Source organism: Rhodnius prolixus, unplaced genomic scaffold (genome assembly GCF_049639745.1).
Source record: "Rhodnius prolixus isolate KJV_2025 unplaced genomic scaffold, Rpr scaffold_5, whole genome shotgun sequence".
In the NCBI taxonomy this organism is placed as follows: domain Eukaryota; kingdom Metazoa; phylum Arthropoda; class Insecta; order Hemiptera; family Reduviidae; genus Rhodnius; species Rhodnius prolixus.
Window position 1 is genome coordinate 31,460,956 of NW_027411624.1, and position 22,392 is coordinate 31,483,347.

The following is a 22,392-nucleotide window of genomic DNA, read 5'->3' on the forward strand; positions in this document are numbered from 1 at the left end:
GCTGCACAAAACAAAAATCAAACTTACTTCGCACTTTTTAAAATTATAATGCGTTAAAATTTTGTTCAATTTTTTCGCATAATATGATTAGAATAAAAAAAAAAGGACAGTCGCAATTTATTTTCACACCGATAATCATTATAAATTCACTGTACCCTTTGATGACAGTTCTTTTTAGTAAATATATAATTCTCTTATTCCTGAAGATATGTGACAAAAATTCCCACGTCCCGAGCGTCCTCTCCATGGAAAACCAGTTCCAGCAGGTCTGTCCACTTATTGGAGATTATATTCGCACGAAGGTGTGACAGTTTTGTGACAAATTGCAATGCCAACCAACTTAAGGTAGCAGACAATTTAATTTAATATACGAGGAGTAATATCTTCTGCCTATTGTTGCGCTTAGCCTTATATCCCGTGGGACATTTTTTTGTACTAGTAGTTGTTGAGTCTTCTTTTTGAAACAACCTTTCTTTTATTATTGTTGCTTTTATAATAAATAAGATTTATAAAATGTAAATGTTTTGGCAATTATGATTTAATCGAAATAATGGCAAATTTGATCATAAATTTTACTGTTCAAAGAGTTCTAAACAATAATCTGCGTTAATAAAGTAATGTCTACTGTTTCAGGTGAACTTTACACGAACAGTGACGTGGAGAGAAGCGGATGATAAACATACTTGGCTATGAATTCTTTTTTATTAAATATTAAATAAAATCCAAGGCCTAGACCGGGAATCGAACCAAGTACCAAATACCAGTTTTGCGAGCCTCCCCTCTACGTGGCTGTCATGATCTGGATTATTTTCTAATTATTACCAGCGCCATGGATTATTCTTTGACCAAGTGAGAGTAACTAAAGGAGTGCTTTAGGGTGTAATTTCAACTTCATATTCTATTTAACCTGTTTCTTAACGATTTAGGAAGGTGCCCCCCAAAAAAACAAAAATTTATTTCTAATTTTTAGCAGTGATGCAGTTGAGGCTAATTTTCCAAAATGGGAAATTTCAATAAGAAATACATAATAGTTTGGCAACACTTGTTTCGATTAGGTGGCCTGTTTTGATGATACCATCATCTCATCTTAATTATTTCTTTTTAAACCACTTTGACTGTGGTTTCATAGACTCGACAGGATTTCTTCTACCAGTTTCCATTGCGCTATTAACTCATCTGATCTTCAAAGAACTTAATTAAATGTCGTAAATTAATTTTCGACATAAACAGAATATAAGAAGTAGTTTTCTCGTTCTCCAGAGTTAATTGTACCACCATCTCTAGATGGCTTTTTAAAAATATCTTGCCCTAGTAAACGGCAAAAAGGCTAGAGCAAGTCAGCAGGGCAACTTGGAAGGGAGCCATCTTGTATTGGTCAACCATAGCTGATGGATTGGACTTAAATGTCGCATTTGGACATGTGATTGGTACTCTTTTGTTCTCTCATTACCAGAAGCGCTTGATGGAATCTCTTGAAACATCCACTGAGTCTTAACCACTGGAAAAGCCGTAGTAATTGTCCAGATTATGCTAAACCACCGTCCGATTAGCCTCACCATATCGGCAATTTAAATACCAGACATCCGAAACTATAAACCCAGTTTAAGAAACAAAACCTAGTGTTCCCTTTGCAACACCACATAGACAACTACTGAAGGTAGAAATTTAGACATACTGAATATATTTTTGCCTTCCTTTATTCGAGAGAGCATATTGCCAAATTTCGTATTGGATTAATTAATGTGAGTGCATCTGTTTGTTGAAAAAATAGTCAAAAAAATTGGCAAAAGCTAACTCTTTTTGTGTTATACAATATTTTGGGTATAGTCATCCCTTGAAGGAAGCTACACCACTGCTCATTTATAGAAATATATTTGCAGAAAACAAATTAGTAATTAAAAATTGTAAAATGTCCACTCAATGATTATATACTTGATGGTAATCCATAATCAATTCCATATTAAATCATTCCTTAAGAATTGTTTGTTATAAAAATGATTTTCAATGCAAATCATCTGCAAACAATATTTAACGGTTTTTTTTACAGAAGCAGCTGCTTCTAGATAATGTTCAGTAAGCTGTGAGAGCAATATCAGTAGAAAACTGCAAAATATCTCCCACAGTTTCTTGTTTGTCCCATCCTGATAAACTAGTTACCACGTTTAAAGTGCTTTCAACGATGTCTAAAACAGGCATATTTTCACACCCACAATGAAGAAGAAGAAGAACAGAATACCGGTTATTATATTATAAAAGAACTGTCCTTCCAGTAGAAATTTATAATTTGTCATCGACTAAACATTTCCCTGATCATCTTCTTGTGTACGACGTCATGAGAACGTGTCAGCTTCAGACTAGTAGCGGTGGGGAGTGTTATTATTATTATTATTAGCAAAAATAGGGTCAGGTTGCTTAAAAGGGTGCGTTCTAGATCTATTAAATCACTAAGGGTACGTTATGTACACGTGGGGTGGCCACGTGAGAAAGCTATGCGTGTTAGGGTGGCACGCGAGACGTTGAGAGATTCCTGGTTAGAAGTACGTTACCTTCTCTCTGTACTAAAGCAACATTTTGCTTGTTTTATCAGCTGCTCAATTTAATTTAATTGTGATTATGGTCAGTTGGGTCAAAGGCTAGTTTAGAATTAACTTTTTTTTTAGATTATGTACTGTTATAAGAAAAAGCTGATGAACTAGCACATTTTGATGGGATTTAAGGGCCAATAAGTCTTTTACATTTTCGGTTCGTTTCCAGTTTAATGTTTATTGATGAAGTTGCTGCAAGTATCTGTTAGTAGGGACTCTTAAGAATTGTAAGTGAAGGAAACATAAAGTACAATCTCCTTTACAAAAACTTACAATATAAAAAGTTAAGTATAATGGTTGATTAAAATACAAAAATGTACACAAATCCCAAAATTTCATTCATATTTCAGCTCCTAATTTTTCAGCCATTTAGATATGTTTGAAAAAGCTGTTCTAATCAAATTTTATAACAATAATATCATTAAAGTAACTTTATTGCATTAAATTTTTATTGATATTGGTTAGAATTTATTTTTATGTCACATTTTTATGTTTATACGGGCCATTTTCATATAAAAAATATTTGTTCAGTAAAATGTAGCACCCTACATTTTGTATTTCATTTATGGTAGGCCTAAATTGCTACTGACAGCACTCTGATGATTTTAAAAGAATTTCATTTTAACTTATATAATCCAAAACAAATTAAACAAATATTAATTACATAATTAGCTGTAATTACTAAAAGGTTTACAATATAAAACATATTTAAAAAATAAGTAGAAATTATGTTCAGAGTTTAGTTATAATAATTCAAAAAGATAATTAATTAAAGCTTGAGAATAAAAAGATTATTAATTACTTTAATTATTAAATACAATATAATGTTTACTTTAATAATTATATAATATTATAAATGTCAAAATTTGGAAGAATTGTGTAACACGACAATTAATATGTCGATTTGTTGCTTTTTGCCTGCGTTATTAATAGAAAAGCACTTGTTTACATCTTATTATTAATTAAAGGCAATAAAACTAGCAGTAAGTTTTAATTAATAGATTCATGAAAAGTATTTTTCTCAAAAAAAAAAAACAGCATAAATACTGTAAAAACAACAAAAAATAGGAAATTCAAGTCCTGCGTTAGTTCACCAAATCTCCGTCTTTTATTTGAACAGTTTTCGTCAATGTTTTGGTTTGAAAGAACTCTGAACGAAGGTTTTTCTTAAATGAAAAAAAGATTTATTTTTGGTTAGGAAATCTCACTTCAAAATAATAACCACACATGAAGTATAATGGTTCGAAACCAAGTTAATATAAATAAATAAAATTTAAAGAAACCAATATTCTCTTCCATTTCCTAAAACCATTCATTAATATTCACCCACTAAAATGCACCCTTACACCTGGAATATTCTTATTAAAGACTGTACAAGATTAGGGGTCAAAAATTTGGCAAGGGGTGTTACACCAAACTAGGTAAATACTTAGGAAAAAGTACGCGCATATCACCCTATTCTTTTTGGGCAGTCGGCCTGCTGCACGTAAGGATTCCTCCTTGAAAGGGTTAAAAGGGGAAGGACCTTCTTTTACAGATGGTCACCCTTTAAAGGTAACAGAATTTTTTTTTAGAAAAAAAGGTTTATAACATCACCACTGTGATTTAAAACAACCCTATTTACTTATAGGAAACATCTGCCAAAACGGGTAACTTATTCGTATTTGAGAATCCGTTAGATGAATTTAATGATTCTTTGTAGTTTTTCAATTTTTCTTTCTGTTGAAAGAAGAATTTTAAGCATTTTCACGAACACGGTTTTTCGTTTGAAAGTTTCAAAACGCTGAAATTGTTTGCTACAAGAGTTCGACAAAAATATGTAGCAATAAGTTGTTAGCTATATTCTACATTTTGTTGGTAATTTTAGAGTGTAAAAGTTACTATAATCTCAAGTTGATTCTCAATAACTTTAGCTCTTGCTTTTTCCATTTTCAGTCTTTCAGATGTCTCATAGCATTTGAGGCTTATCCAACTATCTAACATTTTGCCTGCCAACTTTCTCTTTTCTACTGGTTCTATTTAATTTCTTTATTCTATGTAACTTCTTTTTCTAAGCACAACGTGGCCTGTTCACCGCAATATTATTATTATAAACATTTTTTTATTTACTTATTAATTGACATTGACAAATTTTATCAAAATGTATAGCCCAGCTCATAGACGTCACACGAGTTACCACTTTTAATACAAAAAGAATAATAATGAGTGACAATAAGATTGTATAAAAATAAACAAATTTAATTTCTATTTTTGCATTACAAAACAGAAATATGTAGTAAATAATATTAGTAATAAAATTATAAAATAATCTCTTTATTAATGCTCGATCTACGGTGATACGCATACCAAACATAGGCATCAAGAGCCAACCAAACCCTACCATTCATTATCTGCAAACAGTCAGAGATAAGAAGCTGCAAACTGCCAAAATACCTAAGACGCAAGTCATTATGGGGTACACAGTCATGAAGTGTTGCAAGTCCTCAATTACATTCCAAATTACATACGAGACAGTCTGGCAATCTCTCTGAGTTCCAGAATTTGTAGGTTAAATTTAGCATTTCAGATCTTGTTTTCGATAATATTCTTAGCATTTTTAAAAGTTTGAGAGTACAATTTTTGAAATTAAAAGCTAGAAACTGATATAGAAAGGATAAGAGGTACTATTATTTGCTCTGTCCACCGCAGTATTTTTCTTTAAATAAGTTCAAATGATAACCTTACACAGCTGATTTAAGTAGTTCGATCCGTAATGTTTGAAGAAAAGTTATGTACGAGGGTCGTTTGAAAAGTCCGTGCAAAGTCAGAGAGATAGCACCACTGGCGCGTATCGAGGTTATGTTTAGTTAGTAGCATCTCTTGGAAGAACACACACTAAGTTTCAGCCAGATCGGTCTATTTCTTTGTGTTTGGCATTCGTTTGAATCGAGGAAGTCGAGTGATTTTCAAAAAATGGACGAAAAAGAATTTCGTGTGTTGATTAAACACTACTTTATGAAAGGCAAAACGCCTCAGGAGACTAAAGAGAAGTTTGATAAACATTATGGTGACTCTGCACCTTCGATTAGAACAGTTTATAAGTGGTTTCAAAATTTTCGGAGTGGCCATATGGGCACAAGTGACGCTGAACTTTCTGGACGCCCTGTTGAGGTTACTACTCCAGAAATCATTGATAAAATCCATGATATGGTGATGGATGACAGAAGAGTGAAGGTGCGTGAGATTGCTAGTGCTGTGGGCATCTCGAATGAACGGGTACATAATATTTTGCATCAACACTTGGACATGACAAAGCTATCCGCAAGATGGGTGCCGCGATTGCTCATGCTTGACCAAAAACGAAATCGTGTGAAGTGTTATCTGCGCCAAAAAAGGCGAAGACCGTTCCTTCGGTCGGAAAGATTATGGCGACTGTCTTTTGGGATTCGCAAGGAATAATCCTCATCGACTATCTGGAAAAGGGTAAAACTATTACAGGTGCATATTATTCATCGTTATTGGACTGTTTGAAAACCGAGCTGCAAGAAAAACGCCCACGATTGGTCCATAAAAAAGTCCTTTTCCATCACGACAACGCACCAGCTCACACCTCAGCAGTTGTGGTCGCAAAATTAATGGAAATAGGGTTCCAACTCGTTTCATATCCCCCCTAATCTCCAGACTTGGTTCCCTCGGACTACAATTTGTTCCCCAATATGAAGAAATGGCTGGCGGGAAAAAGATTTTATTCAAACGAGGAGGTGATTGCAGAAACGAATGGCTATTTTTCAGACTTGGACAAATCCTATTATTCGGAAGGGATCAACAAACTAGAGCAGCGTTGGACGAAGTGTATAAGCCTAAAAGGAGACTATGTTGAAAAATAAAAAAGGTTTACCCCAAAAAATTAAGTAGTTTTTATTTTTGCACGGACTTTTCAAACGACCCTCGTATATAAGGGACTGAAAATACAGGACGAGACATTCTGAATAATAGATCTTTGCACAAGAAGAAATATGTGTAATTCGCTTTGTATTGTACAAATAAAAGATGGAAATTTTATAAATACGAGGTAATATTCAACGTGAATAGGCAGTAGCAAGGAAAAGCACTAAACTGTGTTAATTTAAAAGCAAATTACATGTTTAATAATAATAAAGATATTGTTGAATGCAGCAGGAGAAGAAGGCCGATAGTTGTTTTGTAACTAATTTCCCAACCAGTTAATCAGGCAACTAATATAAGATGCTTTTTTTATACAAATAAATCATATTTATAGTGGAACACTTGTTTCAATGCAGCTGACCAAAACAAAACACAAATAAATAATTAAAATTAAATCAATTCATTCGTGTAGAGTACCTATAATCATAAAAAAACATTTTACCTTTGGTTTTACTTAATCATAATCATTTGAGCAGAATGATTTATTGTTGGAATTATTAAACAATAAAAAAACATTCAATAAAATAGAAACTGCAGTAAATAATAAATAAGCCATTATTAAATTAACGAGTTTGGTTTAGGTTGTGTTTTGATTTATTAATATTTGGCAATTTATCTAATCAACTTGATTCGGTGGTAAGTATTTATTTCTATTCAAGCTCAAGGCAGTCCTCTCTTGCAAATTTTCTACAAATCTTTTGAAGTCAGGAGTACCGCTAGGAAATATTTTAAAATTAAAGGGTGTATGTTATAGTTACACCCTTTCTGCCATATCCGACAATACAATTATTGTCTCTTTTTTTTTGCAAAGTATTCAGCTAGTCTTTCTTTCTTCAAATCCAGATCCTCAAACTGTCATCAATTCTTTCAAAGTAAGCTAACTGAAGATGAAAGAGTTTGAAAATTGAGTGTTAATGAAAGCAAAAGCACCAAACTAACATTCATTCTTAGCCGAGAGGTACTTTATTTCTTCTATTTTACATTAATCAATAACTACATTAAGGAATAGCTAAGTGGTTAACATACTGAAATCCTAGGAGCTTCTTACAGCTCACTGTCGGGTGTTGTCTGTAACCGAAGAACACTTTTTTTGATAATCCGGCAGTGCATTGTAGAATAGCGCCAATAATCTCAATTTGTTTTGACGGTGTTACGTCACCCTCTGCAAATACCTCTGGGCAAGGCAAGCTCAGTGGAGACGGGGTGGGTAAGGAAACGAAAGGGAAGATAAGGAAGAGCAAATATTATGACTAATAATAAGCCCAATAATAATAAGGGAAAATAAAAATAAAAAAAATAAATAAGTAAAATTGGAATTAAAAAATTGTTACCTAGTAACAGCTCCTCGGGTAGCGAACCTGCGTTGCGCGACTCTATAGGCCGATACTCGAACCAGGCAGCCACACTAATATTCTACTAAATATTTAAATTCCATATACATGTGCTGTTGTTGCTAGGAGAGGTTCAAATAAAAGATTCAGGGTTAAGAAAATACTTATTATTGTTCACAAAACCAAAAATTCTCTTTACAAAGAAATACAAAAACAAACCCTACTTAATGCTAAATTTAGGGAAACAAAATAAGAAGCGAACTTGATTGATAACGTTATGAAAAGAAATTGTCATTAATACAACACGAGAACTAGTCCCACTCTTAACAAAATTGTCTCACCTATACCAGGCCTGGTTTTGATATCCGTCGGCACTTCTCTTCAGTCTTCTTATTAGAAGGTCACCACAGCTCAGGCGCTATTCCGTCCCGCTCCCTTGCGAGAAGTAGAGATTCTTCGCTTGCGGAATACCCTGGATTAGCCAAATTCCACCTGGGTGATTTCTTTATCTTCCCATTTGTGTTGGGACTAAACCCAAACGGTACAGCATCCAATTCCCAACCCGTAATGTTTTTTCCCGATCGCCTCAGTCTCTCCCATATGTTGCTCGCGTCGCTTGTCTTTTTCCGCTGCCCTCTTCACACCACCATGTGCTCTTCAAGTATAATTCCATTAACACATTCTTTATTTCTCTTAAATTTCCTAGGCTTATTTTCTTACTCCCCAATTTTACCTGACCCTCACTAACTAAAACGCACAAAATCCAGAGATAATTACAATCATACTGTAAAAATTATTTTCTTATGGAAAAGCTGTTACATGGTAACAACGGGCCTAAAAATTAAGAAGAACAAAAACAAAAAAATATTCCTATTCCAGCGGAGGTGGGATTAATTACTTTGGCATGTATGTGGACAAAATACTCCCGTAGAATCCTCCTCGTAAAGAGACTGAAAGGATAAGAGCTTAATACAGACTTAGTCTGAAATTTAAATGACTGATTTAAAACTAAAATGATCCATTAGGATCTTAACATAATGTTTTTTTAAAAAAATCCAACCTTGGGCTGAACCAATTCCAAAAAGAATACAATCTTTATAATCCAAAACTCACAGTAAAATCTTCCTAGCTCCATTTAATGCGTGGTCTATTGTGATCTTTCTTCAGGGGTAGCTAGATGGTCTCAGAGTGACGTTGCATGGTCTAAAATTTTCCTCAAACCTGAACGTTAACTACTTGAATAAGGTAATCCTAGAAATAAAATCGGAATTTTTTTTTATGAGACTCAGGTGCTGCAACTGAGCGAGAGATTCCTTACCTTTCCAAAAAATTATCTTTTTCATCATTGTTATACCTGAGCAAAGAAATTCCTTCTAAGATATTAAGTCCAATTTTATTTAGTTCTACTACAACAATTTACAAGATCTTACTGTACCTGATAATTGACCTTATTGCTCTATGATTTTCCGCTATTAGTTATTTTTTTGATAATTTCATTGGGAAGGAAAATTAAATAATTCCTGTATTTACTTTCTTTACCTCTAACTGTATATAAACAAACCCAGCGTATGTATTATATTATTTATTTTTTGTTCAACTAGTAATAGTCAAAAATTGCTCATAAATTCCAAACATTGTGATTATTTATTAGGATGGTATTAAGTGAAGATAATAATGTAGTTCCATTATGTTTTGGGACATGGCTCTGGGCCCTAATAGTATTAAATGGACCAGCTAATGGGTCCAGATGAGCTCTTCTGTACCCGTAGAACGGTAGCAACGTCCTAGGTCGACGTTATTAAAGTACCGTCATTTCATTGATTCCAATCGATCTCCATTACTTAATAGAGATTATTATTGCAGGTAGTTCTCTTTTGCTTATTCCTTCTATCTCACTTTGAGCGAGTATGTACATGGATTTTTTTGTTATCGTTCTAAAGTGTTCGGTAGTTTCAATGCCAGCAGTCACTATATTAAGGAGCTAAACTATTGGTGGATAGTTTTTTCATTAGAAACATCACCACTTCTAAGTGATTTTAAGTACTCTGTTCTTGTTTCCAACCTTCTTTTTTTCTTTTTTTAATTATCTTCAATGTTTTTTTTTACTTTATTTCTTCAAATTATCAGTACTTAGGATTAATTCTTTCTTTTTATTTGATGTTGCTTTTTTCTATTACACTTTTTATTTTATGGTACTTTTGGATAAGAGGGGTAGTTGGGCTTTACTCTAAATTATAACAATGCAATTTATGGACTTATCGCTTATTAAATATGAAACAAATAAACTAAATTTGAATAAAATTAGCTGATTAGAAGAGCTATTAGTTAAATACGAGTAGATAGAGGAGAAGGTAAGTAATAGGGACAGTCTTGCATATTTTGAACATTACTGAATTTAAAATCTATTCTGAAGTAAAATCATAGACACTATTTGTCTTTGTAAATTTGGAGTCCTGAGTGGATCACAGCAAGGAGTCTGGGAGTTACACTGAAAAAGTCTGTCGTGGTGCCAATATTGGGTTTTCAGAAAGTGTGGTCGTAATATGGGACACATATAATAATTATAGTTAATGTTCTCGTTTCTCCATGAATTGTAAAAATAAGCCTTAAATTTGCCACAAAACTATATTTTACACAATTAAGGATAAAAATTAGGGAGTAATCAGTTTTTCTTAGATACATGATTGGTGGACTGGACACAAAAAATCACAAACAAATGACTCCTTTTCTCACGCAGTGCATCCCATATGAGCCCAACGACATATGTTGAGTTCTTGCAATCCGCTTTTTCATTATCTGGTGTCGAATTTTGGGGTGGAGTGGACAAATCCTATTCACCTGATGAAACTGAAACATCAGAATCGTCTTCAGAAACTGTTTGTTTTGATAATAGGCGATGCAATTTTGACTTTGGGACCCTGAAGTGAAGTGCAGCTTCTCGAATACCAAGTATTTTTCTCCCTTACAGTTTTAATAGCACCAACCATGTCCTTTTCATCCCAATTTTTACGTTTGCCTTTCGGCGATGGTCCTAATTTTGTTCTAGGCATATCTTTTTTAGGCCCTTTATAGTACCCTGCAGAAAAAAAATAAATTATAAGACACTAGTTTCGTCCACAGTGCCACTTTTCACACTTGTTCGGCAGACAATTAACGAGGTTGTTATATGGGACAACGCTGTCCCATAATACACTCGTACACCGCGTACAATATAACCTCATTTTTTTCCAATGTAAATTCATATTTGAAATCCATAATACTGGCAATTAAAACTCTCTACTTCCAACATTTTTAATGTCTAAGAGAAATTATTCCAACTTTCCTCGGTATTGACCGAAAAGCCGAGGAAAATCAACCTTAAGAAAACTTTTAAGCACTGAAAAAATCAACACGGTCATCTCTTGGACAAAGCAGAGCCACTCAATTGACGGCGCTGCCTTCTGCAGCAGACAAAGCCTACCCCAAAGAGTAGTAAGGCACCAAAAACTAACAGATAGCACTACTGGTTTCACAAAAACAGGGGTGCCCCAAATTCCAACCCCGTCCCAAATTACCACCTTCTCCTCTACTTGTAATAATATAGATTTTTCGAATCTGGTGCGCTACCTTGGGCTCTACATAGACAAACGACACACGTGGAACCCACACACTAGACTTAAAAGACAAGCAATGACAAAACGTGCGAAACTTCTTTACAGACTACTTGGACGACGCTCCAAATTGCCCTTAGAACTCAAACGTTCAACATACAACACTATCCTCAAACCTATGTGGACTTACGGACTAGAGCTGTGGGGTTCAGCCAAACATACGGACAGCACAAACATTTCAATCAAAACTACTGCCGACAGATAGTTGACGCTCCTTTCTACGGTGACTAACCTCACTCTTCAGAACGACCTCAACGTTCCCTTCATAGACCAACTCGCCAAGACTAAATACCAAACATTCCACACTACTCTCTCGACTAGTTCCAATCCTCTTGTACTATCTGTCGCTTCCTCTGACATCTCTAATACTCCTCGCCGACTGAATCGCCAGTGGCCTCGCGACTTCCTTGTAGGCTGAAGACCTAAATTATTACTCTCCTCTCTCCTCCTCTTATTCTCCTCACATTCTCCTCTCTCCTATAGAGAGTGCTACCGCTGAGAGGTTTCTCTCCTTCTGCACCAGTTCACCATATCCAGTCTTCATATTTACTTATTGTATACTGTATACAGATTGTAAATAACAAAATAAATTAAAAAAAAAAGATTTTTCGAAAATAGTATATTTAAAATGAAAAACATTAGAAGGTTTACAATATTGAGGTTATTTATTTCTCATTACAGATTTCCAGATTATGTGTTTACTGCGATCAGGAATGTCTTGCGAGTGGGTGATCATACCAGTTTTATTTCCATGTTTTCAATTTGAAGTGCATATTGTTAATAAGTGCATTATTAAGGAATGAAAAGTGATTATTTTGTATCAAATAATGGGATTTATTTTTTTTTATTGTAATAATAATAAAGGGAAGTTGCAGATGATTGGGCAATTAGTAAGAGCTTAAAATAAAGTTGTAATTTGTGAAATGCTTAGATTGTGAAAATAGATTCAGATAAAACAGAAACAAAAAACGAAATAAAAAGGCGTACGACAGAAGAAGAAGAAGATAGGTGTAACTGGGTAGGCGCTCATAAAGACAATGAAATAAAGAAGGAATAAGATAAGAAAAGAAGTAAAAAAAAGAGAGGAGATAGTCCGAACTGAAGTCTTGAGCCAGGAGCGTGGCAGTACGTGTGCAAACACCCCTCTCGCTCATGTCCACAAGATATAGAGTCTTGTTACCTTAAAAATATATCTATCTATCCTTTTCTAAACTATTATATCTATCTCCGTTGTGTTACCCCACCAGGGTAAGGGGGGCAGTAAAAAAAAAAAGAAAAAAAGTAACGGGGAGAGTGAGCTAGTACCTGACGGGCACGCGTGTGAGGCAAGGCTGGCCGACGTTCCCACGAGCCCCACCACATCTCTGCGAGGCGAACCCCTCGCTTACAAATACACAAAAGGAATGGAGTGTGTAGTAGTAATGCATTAGGAAGGTTCTCTATGGGGGTCTTCCCACTCTCTTTGCCACTGCTAGTTGGGCGCACGGCCACTTGTTGAATAGTCTGGGACCCCAGTGTGTGCTAGGAAGTGGGGAGAAAGAGCAATAGAGGACGTGGTGGACAAACAGCTCTCCTTCGGGGGACCCCTTATACACTGTACTGTTGGTTAGATGGTTCAAACGGTAAGACTACCAGTCATGGCAGAATACGAGTCGAGGCAGGATCAACGTCGGCGGCACAATCAATCTGCTCCGATATCACGACAACATCATACCCATCATCATCAACAGCAGCAACAACATTCTAGGATATATCTGTACGAAGGTGGACAATCTCCGCAAGTACCACAACAACCACCTCATCCGCCCAACAGCCAACCACCTCATGCCATGGCTGAACCACCCCCAGTGTCCAGGACTTATCAATACAGGAAGGTAAGTCAGTATTTTAATTTTTGGTTTCGAAACATGACAACAGTTCTCCTGTCCTAACCAGTAAAGTTCTAATCACTTTTAGCGCAATAATTCCATTTTTAATAACAATAATAAGCTTAATTCAATTGCAATGCTATTCCTTTGATAATTAACGTTGAAAATACTGCTAAATTTTCTTTTTCACGCGATTGAAAGCAATAATTTAAACATTTCCTATGGTAATTTATTATTTACAAATTTACTTCTTAATGATCAGAAAAATACAAGGCTAAAAATAGCAACATTTAGTAAATTTTGAAATCTGCCACAAAATATGGTCGGTAAATTCTACAATTTTGTCAACAGCCCTAGTTTTCTTTCTTGCAGTTCTGTTTCAACCACTTTCAAAAAATTGTGTATCCTAGTTTAAGGTAGCAAAGTGATGGAAACTTAAATAGAAGTCTCATTTCTTTAAATAGAAACCTGAATGTTCTATCGTTGACTATCCGAAGATAAAAGCTAAGATGAAATCATTGATTTAGCCAATTTTTGTTTTGTTTTCTCTTTAGTTGATTCAATTGATCGGAATTGAATTATTTAATTACTCATTTAAAACTTAATTCAATATAACGCTAAACCGATTGGTTTTTTAACAAATATAGAGTAACAATAATTGATAAATTCTACTCTACCTTTAACAAAAAGTAGAAAATCTTGTGGAATATATGATTGGATTCGCAGTCTTGTATAAAAATCACTGTTGGCAATCAAATAATGTTCGTTACCTCTGGTTCTATCACTTTTCGGAAGTTGGTTTAATTTTTGTAAACGGATTTGACTTCCAATGTTAAAAGTCAAACGGAATTTGACCATAGTGTGGCCTGTGTTGACAAGACACTTTGAAAGTTCCAATCAAATTCTATAATAAGTAATATGAAGAAAATCAATCTCGGAAGATAGATGGAAATCTGAATCAGTTTAGAATTAAAAAAACAATCAACACTCTAAGACATACAAAACAATGATAAGAACAAAAATACTTTCTGCTAATTATTGATAAATATTCAAAATATTTTAATTACCTTTAACTTGGGCCAGTTTTAAGAATTGCTTTCTCTCTCGTCTGTGTTAGAAGAAAATTAAAATCAATACATTATCAATTGAAAATCTCATTTTTCCCTAGATAAATGCAATGAAAATTTTTAAAATAAGTAGGTATTTTTCCTTCCATAAAATTTGAAAACATGTTTTTATTTAGTTCTCCAAAAATTTAGACAAGATTTTTCAGTATATTTAATTTACCTAAATAAAAGCGTGAAAACAAGTTTTCAGGGATGTAAAACCCGTCTGTTTTATGTATTTCAATTTGGCAGCGAACAAGCAATAAATGGAAAATTTTACTAATTTTCAAGTAATAATTTTGTTGGTTTTGATTTTCTTAAGGAGATACTATTGATGAGAGTAAATCTTGGAAATTAGTCCAATAATTTAAAGATAAATAAAAAATAGTTGGAATAACTGGAAAAAAATTAGTTCAATTTTGATTTGAAATTAATATCTGGGTCAGAATATACTCCTGTTAAAAAAGAAATTGCATTTTCTTCCCTTTTTGTTTTTGTTAGCAGTCAGCGTTTTTATTAACTAAAAGAAAATTATTTAATTTTTTATAAATTTAAGGAAATAGACGACCTCAATATTAATTTTCTTACTTTCGCTTGACAGTCGCTCTAAAAAAGAAGCAAGACATTAAAACTTGCGCGAAAGATAAATTAATATTTTCAGTTATTATTTTATTTCTTAAAACTAATTTGAAACAAATTTTTCCTGTTAAAAACCCCAAATGTTAGAATTAAATTAAACTAGATTTATTTATCTCTACAATTAATTAGCATTAAGTTACAAATAAAATAAAAAAAAAAGTTTGGGTTTGTTTCTGTTTTGTTGCGCAGGTCATGAAACCAATGTTGGAACGTAAAAGACGTGCCAGGATCAACAGGTGTCTGGATGAGTTAAAAGAATTAATGGTAACCGCTTTACAAAGCGAAGGTGAAAATGTGGCAAAATTGGAAAAAGCTGACATCTTAGAATTAACTGTTAAACATTTACAAAGTTTACGAACAACAAAATCACCACCACCTAATAATATTATTAACAATAACAGTAATAACATTAATAATAACAATAACAGCACTAATAATAATAATAATAATAATAATAATAACAATAGTGACCGTTATGAAGAAGGATGGACAGCTTGTTTATCTGAAGTGACACATTTCTTATCACGAGGGCCGAAAGGTATAGCGCCTGAAGAAGGTTTACGATTATTAGAACATCTTGGTCCAAGATCAGTTCTAAGGCGGCAGATTATTTCATCTAAAAATAATGAAGAAGATTTATGGAGGCCTTGGTAGAAGTGAGCTAATTGAAGTAACGAATTATGACGTAGTTATTTGTTAAGATAGTTTGAAACTACTTTTTAAATTTTTATTTGTTTAAAAAAATCGAGCAAGTTTACGACACGTTTCTTTCAACTTTATTTAAAAAGGATATTACTTCTCAAAAACAAAATGTATCTTACTGAAAGAAAGAATTTGAGTTTGAGTTCATGACAGATAGCTCTCTTGTTAGTTTTATTAAAATATCTTTTCGCTTTATATTTACATAATCCCTGGTTGAATTTCAAAAGAAAAGTCCGGTGTTTCCTTTGTTGGAGTTTTTTATTCTAAACTCTTATGAACCATTTTTTATTTTTATTCTTGTCATTTACATCAATTGAACTTTCTTATACATTTATTTAATTTTCTTTGATCCAAAGTTCTTGGACTGCAATAGTATAATTCAAAAATATAGCCTGGAACATTCCCATGAACTATAATTCAATTCTCGTTTTACTTAGAGCTATCATTTCTCAAATATACTTATACGAAAGAGAGTTAGGTGTTTTTTCAATATTAATCTGCCATTTGTAAAAACTGACGAATTGACTCTGCAATTCTTATTAACTCAAACTTAACAATTTAGTTTTATCTAAATCTTGTACAGGTACTATATCCGATCTTGCCAAAACCTACTTATAGTAACAAGAGTCAAACAAAATTTATCTTCTCATAAGTCTTCTTGAAAAAAAAGTTACAAAAATTAAAAAATTCGTTTAAAAAGTTTGTTCCATGTCCAGTGTTCCCAGGAGTATATAAAAGGCCTCTGTCTCAAAGGAATAATTACTTAAGATTTTTGTTTTTGTTTTGACGGTGTGTACGGAGATCTATTGTGCCCTACACTAGATCCAGGTGTGGCATTGCAGCAGCACTCCAAGGTGAGGAATCAACTTTCAATAGAGGTAACTCTATTGGAAGTTCGACTGTGCGAAATGGGAGCCGACAGTAAAGCTATTCTCCATTCTCTTTGGCGAACTCATCCCTATTCCCATTGCCCTTTCCTGAATATGCCAAGAGGGTTCAGGGTAGGGTAAACTCTCCTTGAACAACCGGTGACTGCCCAGGAACTCCAAAAAAAAAAAAATAAAAAAAAAAAATACGAGGGCACTCCATTCATGGATGGCTCTCCCAGATAAATAGAACTAAGCTCTCCAGGAAAGCCTGTTGAAAAGACGGATGGCAGTAGTCAGTTATAATTAACCTGTGGTCCCGTTCACCATTCCCAGAAAATATTCTAATCAGGATAAACAACCTCTTCGACCCCTGGTGAAATCAAGACTTTCCAGGAGAAATGCCACGAATAGAAGAACCGGCATTTAGTGGTTACAAATTTAAACTTTAGTCATATCTCAAAATTTCTGTTATCACATTATCATTGCCCAGAAATTGTTAAGATTAAGGTAAAACAACAAAACCAGCTTAAAACAGTCCCCTAGGCCAAACTCCTTACTTGTGAACCTACAGCAAAACATTTTTTTTTTACTGCCTCTTTAGTCCTTCCCTTATCCTCCAGTCTTGCCTTATCAGTGTCACTAAATTTCTTCATTTCAGTGAACAGCCTAGCTTGGTAAACACAATGCAGTGTTGAAAGATACTCTGGCTTGCCCGGGTGCTCAGTCTTGAGCTCCGTGTTGAGTCTACTTTCAGGGTAATTGTTTGTTCGGTTAGGTTACTCGCAGAGACTTCAAGAACTCGGAGAAAGTAGCGATTCCATTTCTTCAAAACACTTTGTGTTGCTTGAGTAATATTTTTTTTAAAAAAAAATTAAATCATCCTATAATTCCGTCTTAAAAACTTTCAATGAATGAAAAGAAGAAAGCATTCTTGGCTAAAACTCTTATGAACTCCAACTTCAAAACATTTTAAAGTTCCCTTGTCAGCTGTGTCCCTCGTGTCATTAATCTTGCTCGATTAAAATCTATTATTAAACACAAACTAAAATTGTGTGTAAAATTATTATTATTTTTTTGTAAATGTTTTCGTTCTAAAAATGCCCAAAACTTTCATGGCTAAATTACCAAATAAAACAAAAAACAGTATAACATAAAAAGATTTAAATTATACTAAAAAATTTTTTAATGTTAATATATTTCTATTAGATAATTGTTAAATAAATAAATTAGTCTGTGATGATGCCTTAAAAAAAACAAATAGTGCCTTGTACTGACTAATTTTTTTTTTGCTTTAATTTAACAATAGCTTCAATTTAAATATTCCGTTTGTTTGTTTTTTTTGTTAAACTGTTTTTGGTTTTATCAAAAAAATGGAAATAAGTTATTGTTTGTTTTGTTCAATTATTTAATGTTGGCTTATAAAAATTTTTGAAAAATTAATATAGTTTGGTATTTTTTTTTGACTGAAATTGTAAACAAAAAAAACAATTTTTGCCAGTCACTAATTTCTGTTTTGTTTTAGTTTTGTGTACATAGCATTTTTTAAAAAAAGAAAAAATTTATGATAAGATCTCAAGAATAGTAAACTGATTTAAGAATTACCCTTAATTTTTAATGTAATATGTATTAAAGCTATTGTTTCATCGCAATCACCAATAAATAATATAAATAGATAGAACTATAGTAACTTATATAAAACAAAATACCAATCTTATTGCAATAGATAAACTTATATTCTAAACAAATGAAAATAGTAATTATAATTATCAAAATCAGTTTTATATTTTTTTAGATTAAAAAAATGGAATCAGCTTTAAAAAAAATAAAGAAATGAATAAAATTTTTTCGTTATATCTACAAAAAAGACTGTGATTGTTTTTATGTGTATATATATTTGCATTTTTTGATAATTATTATTTTCTTTTCTTATTATTATTACTTCTTCTTTTTTTTTGTAAAAGATTTTAGTACCTGAAATAATTTCGTACTCACTTTTTATTTTATTTATTACTATATTTGGTAATTTTTATTTAGTTTTCCAAATTTTTTGTAATTAACAGTTTGTAGTTATTTTTTATTTTTATTTTTTTTGTTGTAACAATTATGAAATTTCAGTAAAAAAAAAAAAAAAGGTCTTGTGTTTTTTTAAATAAAGAAAAGTTATGTTGATGACAATTGTATTCCATTTTTAACTACCTAATTTTTATTCCTTTAATGTATTGCAATCGTGCTTAATTTATGCAATTTAAGTATTAACTTTTTTTAAGCATTTACATAATGAGGAAAATCAGTCATCAAATCAAACTTTGGATATTTGTTCATTCAACTATAATGAAGTTGCTAGCGAGCAGCAGCTAGTGAAGGAATAAAAGAGCTCTTTTTTTTTAGCTTTAGCTTAAATATTTGTTGACATAATTAAATTATTCATAAAAGTTGCTGCTTCTTTCCCACAATTTGCCAGAGAGCGAGCCACAAGTACCTTCTAACTCGGTGTTTCCCCATGTGGGGCCCACGCCCCCCAGGGGGGCAATTAGATAGTTAAGGGGGGCAATTCGAAAATGGACTCGATACGACTTTAACACTTTCGCTCTGGGCCATTTAAATGCAATGCTAGATATCGGTGCCAAATTTAACAAAAAAAAAAAGCAAATTCTTAAATAATTGCGGTAAATAATTATTAGGTATAATTCCGTTTGACAAGACCAAAATATCAACTGGGTGATTGGCGTCGTCAAGTAAACTTCGTCCGGGGTTCACCTGCGGAGCGTGCAGTCTGCCGCGGGGAACCCCGGACGTTTTAAAAACTCGCTAAACAGCGCAGTTGTTGGCACCTCATTGGCCTATCGCTGCATATCAAATATGCAGTATCAAGAAGAACTCGCAGAAATGCAAAATGATGAGTCAGTTAAAACTTTATTTAATATAAAAGGAGCGATGGCATGGCTTTGTGAGGAAACAGAAATCAAATACCTAAATTCAACCAAATGTGCAAGAAAACTATTGCTACCGTTTCCATCTTCATTTTTAGCTGAATGTGGATTTAGTGCTGTAAATGATTTACTGGTAAAAAAAAAGAAATCGGCTGGATATAACACAACGTGGAGACTTGAGACTGCAGCTAACCAAATTGGAACCTTATATAAAATCTCTGTGCAGCAAGCATGAAGCGCAAGGATCTCACTAAATTAAAATAATAAATTAATATAGAAAAATCTGTATTAAAATTATTTGGAATTTGAATTTCAGTTTTTCATTATATGTTTTGAAATTTTACTTACTGTGTTTTGTTAACAATTTCAGAGTGATTTCTTCCTAGAATCTATCATTTATGTTTCTTAAGTGAACGAATCAATTTTTTAATGTTAAAAATTATATATGTTACATAGGGGGGGGGCATAAAAATTTTATAAAGGTTAAGGTGGGGCATGACACAAAAAAGGTTGGGGAACACTGTTCTAACTACAAGCAACCATCTTGTTAGTAAGTTTCTGAAGCGGAGAAAAAGTTGATGAATTATCTGGTTTAGCGTACTGATTATCTTTAGTACTTAAGCTCGAGTAATCGGATTCTTTAAAGTTTTATTCTTAGCTTCGTTAAGAGAACCAATTATGAACTTTTCCACTAGTATTTCTTTGGGTAGTTTTGATACAAAAAATACTGATTACTGTTGCACATAACGCTGGGTGAGTACATTTCAGTTCCATTTGGGCTTCAATTTTGAATTGCAGATTTATTTATTTTTATTGCTAAAACTATGTCAATATTCTGGAGTTAATCTGCTCTCGCCACTGTTTTAAAATCAAAATGTTGAGTGTTCTATAATGATGGATAGAACTGTTAAGGTGTAAGGTAATATATTTTTTTGTTTTAAGCTCTAATCTACAAGGATATTATTAAAGAAGTATACAAAAATTTCTAGCCTCTCAAAAGGATAACTTGGATATTACAACATAAAGTGTAGATTTAATGCTGCTCTGTAAATGCCAATTGCATTTTTCAGGTTATCCACATCTTTTTTGCACCATTTCAGTATTCCACCGGAGACCTCACCAATTGTAACATTTAGAGTAAGTTTTAGTTTGCATATTCAAGGTTTTAGTGAGGAAATCTGCTTTTGGTCTCAAAAGAGAAAATGAATCGCCTTATATATTGTTGTGGTAGTAATAATAATAATAATAATAATAATAATAATAATAATAATAATACTTTATTTTTAAAAAGTATATAAGTACATTAAATTTTTAGTACAAAAGTATAATAGGCATGGCTACATGCAGCCGTCTGCCAGAGTTTACTAATGTTTAAATGAAAATACTCTTTCTCAATAAAACAAAGAAAGCTAGACCTAAAAAGACATGAAATAAAAATGAATAAAGTAAATAAATAAAAAGTATAAACATAAAATAATAATAGTGAACTGCTACAGAACAAAAAGAAGAGACCAACATTTATAACAAATTAAATAAGAAAGTACAAAAACGAAAAAAAGTTCAAAATAAATAATACAAAAAATAAATGAAATGTACATAAAAAGAAATTCTAAGAAGAATCCACAATCCAGATATACCGAACTCTCCAAGCATGACGAGCATAGCGGATCAATGGGCGAGGATTTACTTGGCCGGATAAATAAGCAATAATTTCATCCCTTGCAAGAGTTCGCTTATTGAAATAAAGAACTCGAAATTCCGCCAATAGAGGACACTCACCCAGAAAATGATATATCTCTTCGCGGGTATTGAAGTTACAAAGAGAACATATTTCAAGGTCGGAATCTCTCTCAAGCCAAGGTCTACAATTTAAATATAGTAGCTCTCCCCTCAGCTTAAATAGCCAGCGAAGTTCAGAGTGGCTTAGATTCTCGGAGAAAGAGACCGTAACCTTTTCCCGATGGTCCGAAATCAAGACTCTATACAATAAAAACCGGTCGGATGCTACTGCACGATTTACAGACTCCACCAGACGAGACTTATTAATAGCATCTGGAAGTTGCAGAAGTTGTTTAGGACAATCAGAAGGGTCAACCAAAGAGAAATGAAAATCATATTGGTAACACCTGGAGAGGGTGAGCCAATGTTTAAACCAATAGACCTTATTATTAATAATCTGGAGGGCAACAATTTTAGATAGGCGGTGATCAGGCAAGGAAAGAACTTTAATTAAATATTTTATGTGCAAATGAAGGGTATGGGATTCAAAAGGAGGCAACTCAGTCTCTATGGCTAGCATGTAAGAAGGTGATACTAATGGTAAACCATACAACTTCTTTATAAAAAATCTTTGAAATTTTTCTAAGATTTCATAAGATTGAAAGCCCCAAACTTGGGAGCCATAGCAGACTACTGCGCGTGAGACACTCTTAAAAACTTGTATTTTAGCATTTAATGGGATGTTGTTATTTGAAATAAATTTGGACCAGACCCTGTTTAGACCAAGTTTAGCCGAGGAGACTCTCTCTTCAAGATGGGGTATAAAGGAAAGGCGGGGAGTTAACATTACACCAAGGTACTTGTACCGGTTTACAATCTCAATTCTTTCGCCTTTGTAAAACCACTTCTCAGATGCCGCAAGTCTGCCTCCCTTACGAAAAATCATTATCTTTGACTTCTTAAGATTTACTTGTAAATTCCATTGGTCACAATAATTTGCTAAGATATTAATATTTCTTTGGAGACTGACTGGGTTATCGGTTATGAGAACAAGATCATCCGCATAAAG

General features: G+C 33.2%; 1 protein-coding gene and 2 long non-coding RNA genes across 3 annotated transcripts in view; 2 read left to right on the forward strand and 1 right to left on the reverse strand.

The window, feature by feature from the left end:
- LOC141458986 (uncharacterized) overlaps positions 1-8,584 on the reverse strand; it is a 29,183-nt gene extending 20,599 nt beyond the window's left edge. The window contains exon 1 of the long non-coding RNA XR_012461327.1: positions 7,841-8,584. This is a non-coding gene — a long non-coding RNA (uncharacterized lncRNA). The remainder of the gene's footprint in view (positions 1-7,840) is intronic.
- A 4,296-nt stretch (positions 8,585-12,880) lies between these two features.
- On the forward strand, positions 12,881-18,514 carry LOC141458985 (enhancer of split mgamma protein-like). The gene is made up of 2 exons (XM_074137628.1): positions 12,881-13,364; positions 15,293-18,514. Exons 1-2 carry the CDS (start codon positions 13,101-13,103, stop codon positions 15,755-15,757), a joined length of 729 nt encoding a protein of 242 aa, XP_073993729.1. The 5' UTR covers positions 12,881-13,100; the 3' UTR covers positions 15,758-18,514.
- Positions 18,515-20,067: 1,553 nt separating this feature from the next.
- Positions 20,068-22,392, forward strand: part of LOC141457969 (uncharacterized) — a 37,579-nt gene continuing 35,254 nt past the window's right edge. Inside the window, exon 1 of the long non-coding RNA XR_012460682.1 lies at positions 20,068-20,357. This is a non-coding gene — a long non-coding RNA (uncharacterized lncRNA). The remainder of the gene's footprint in view (positions 20,358-22,392) is intronic.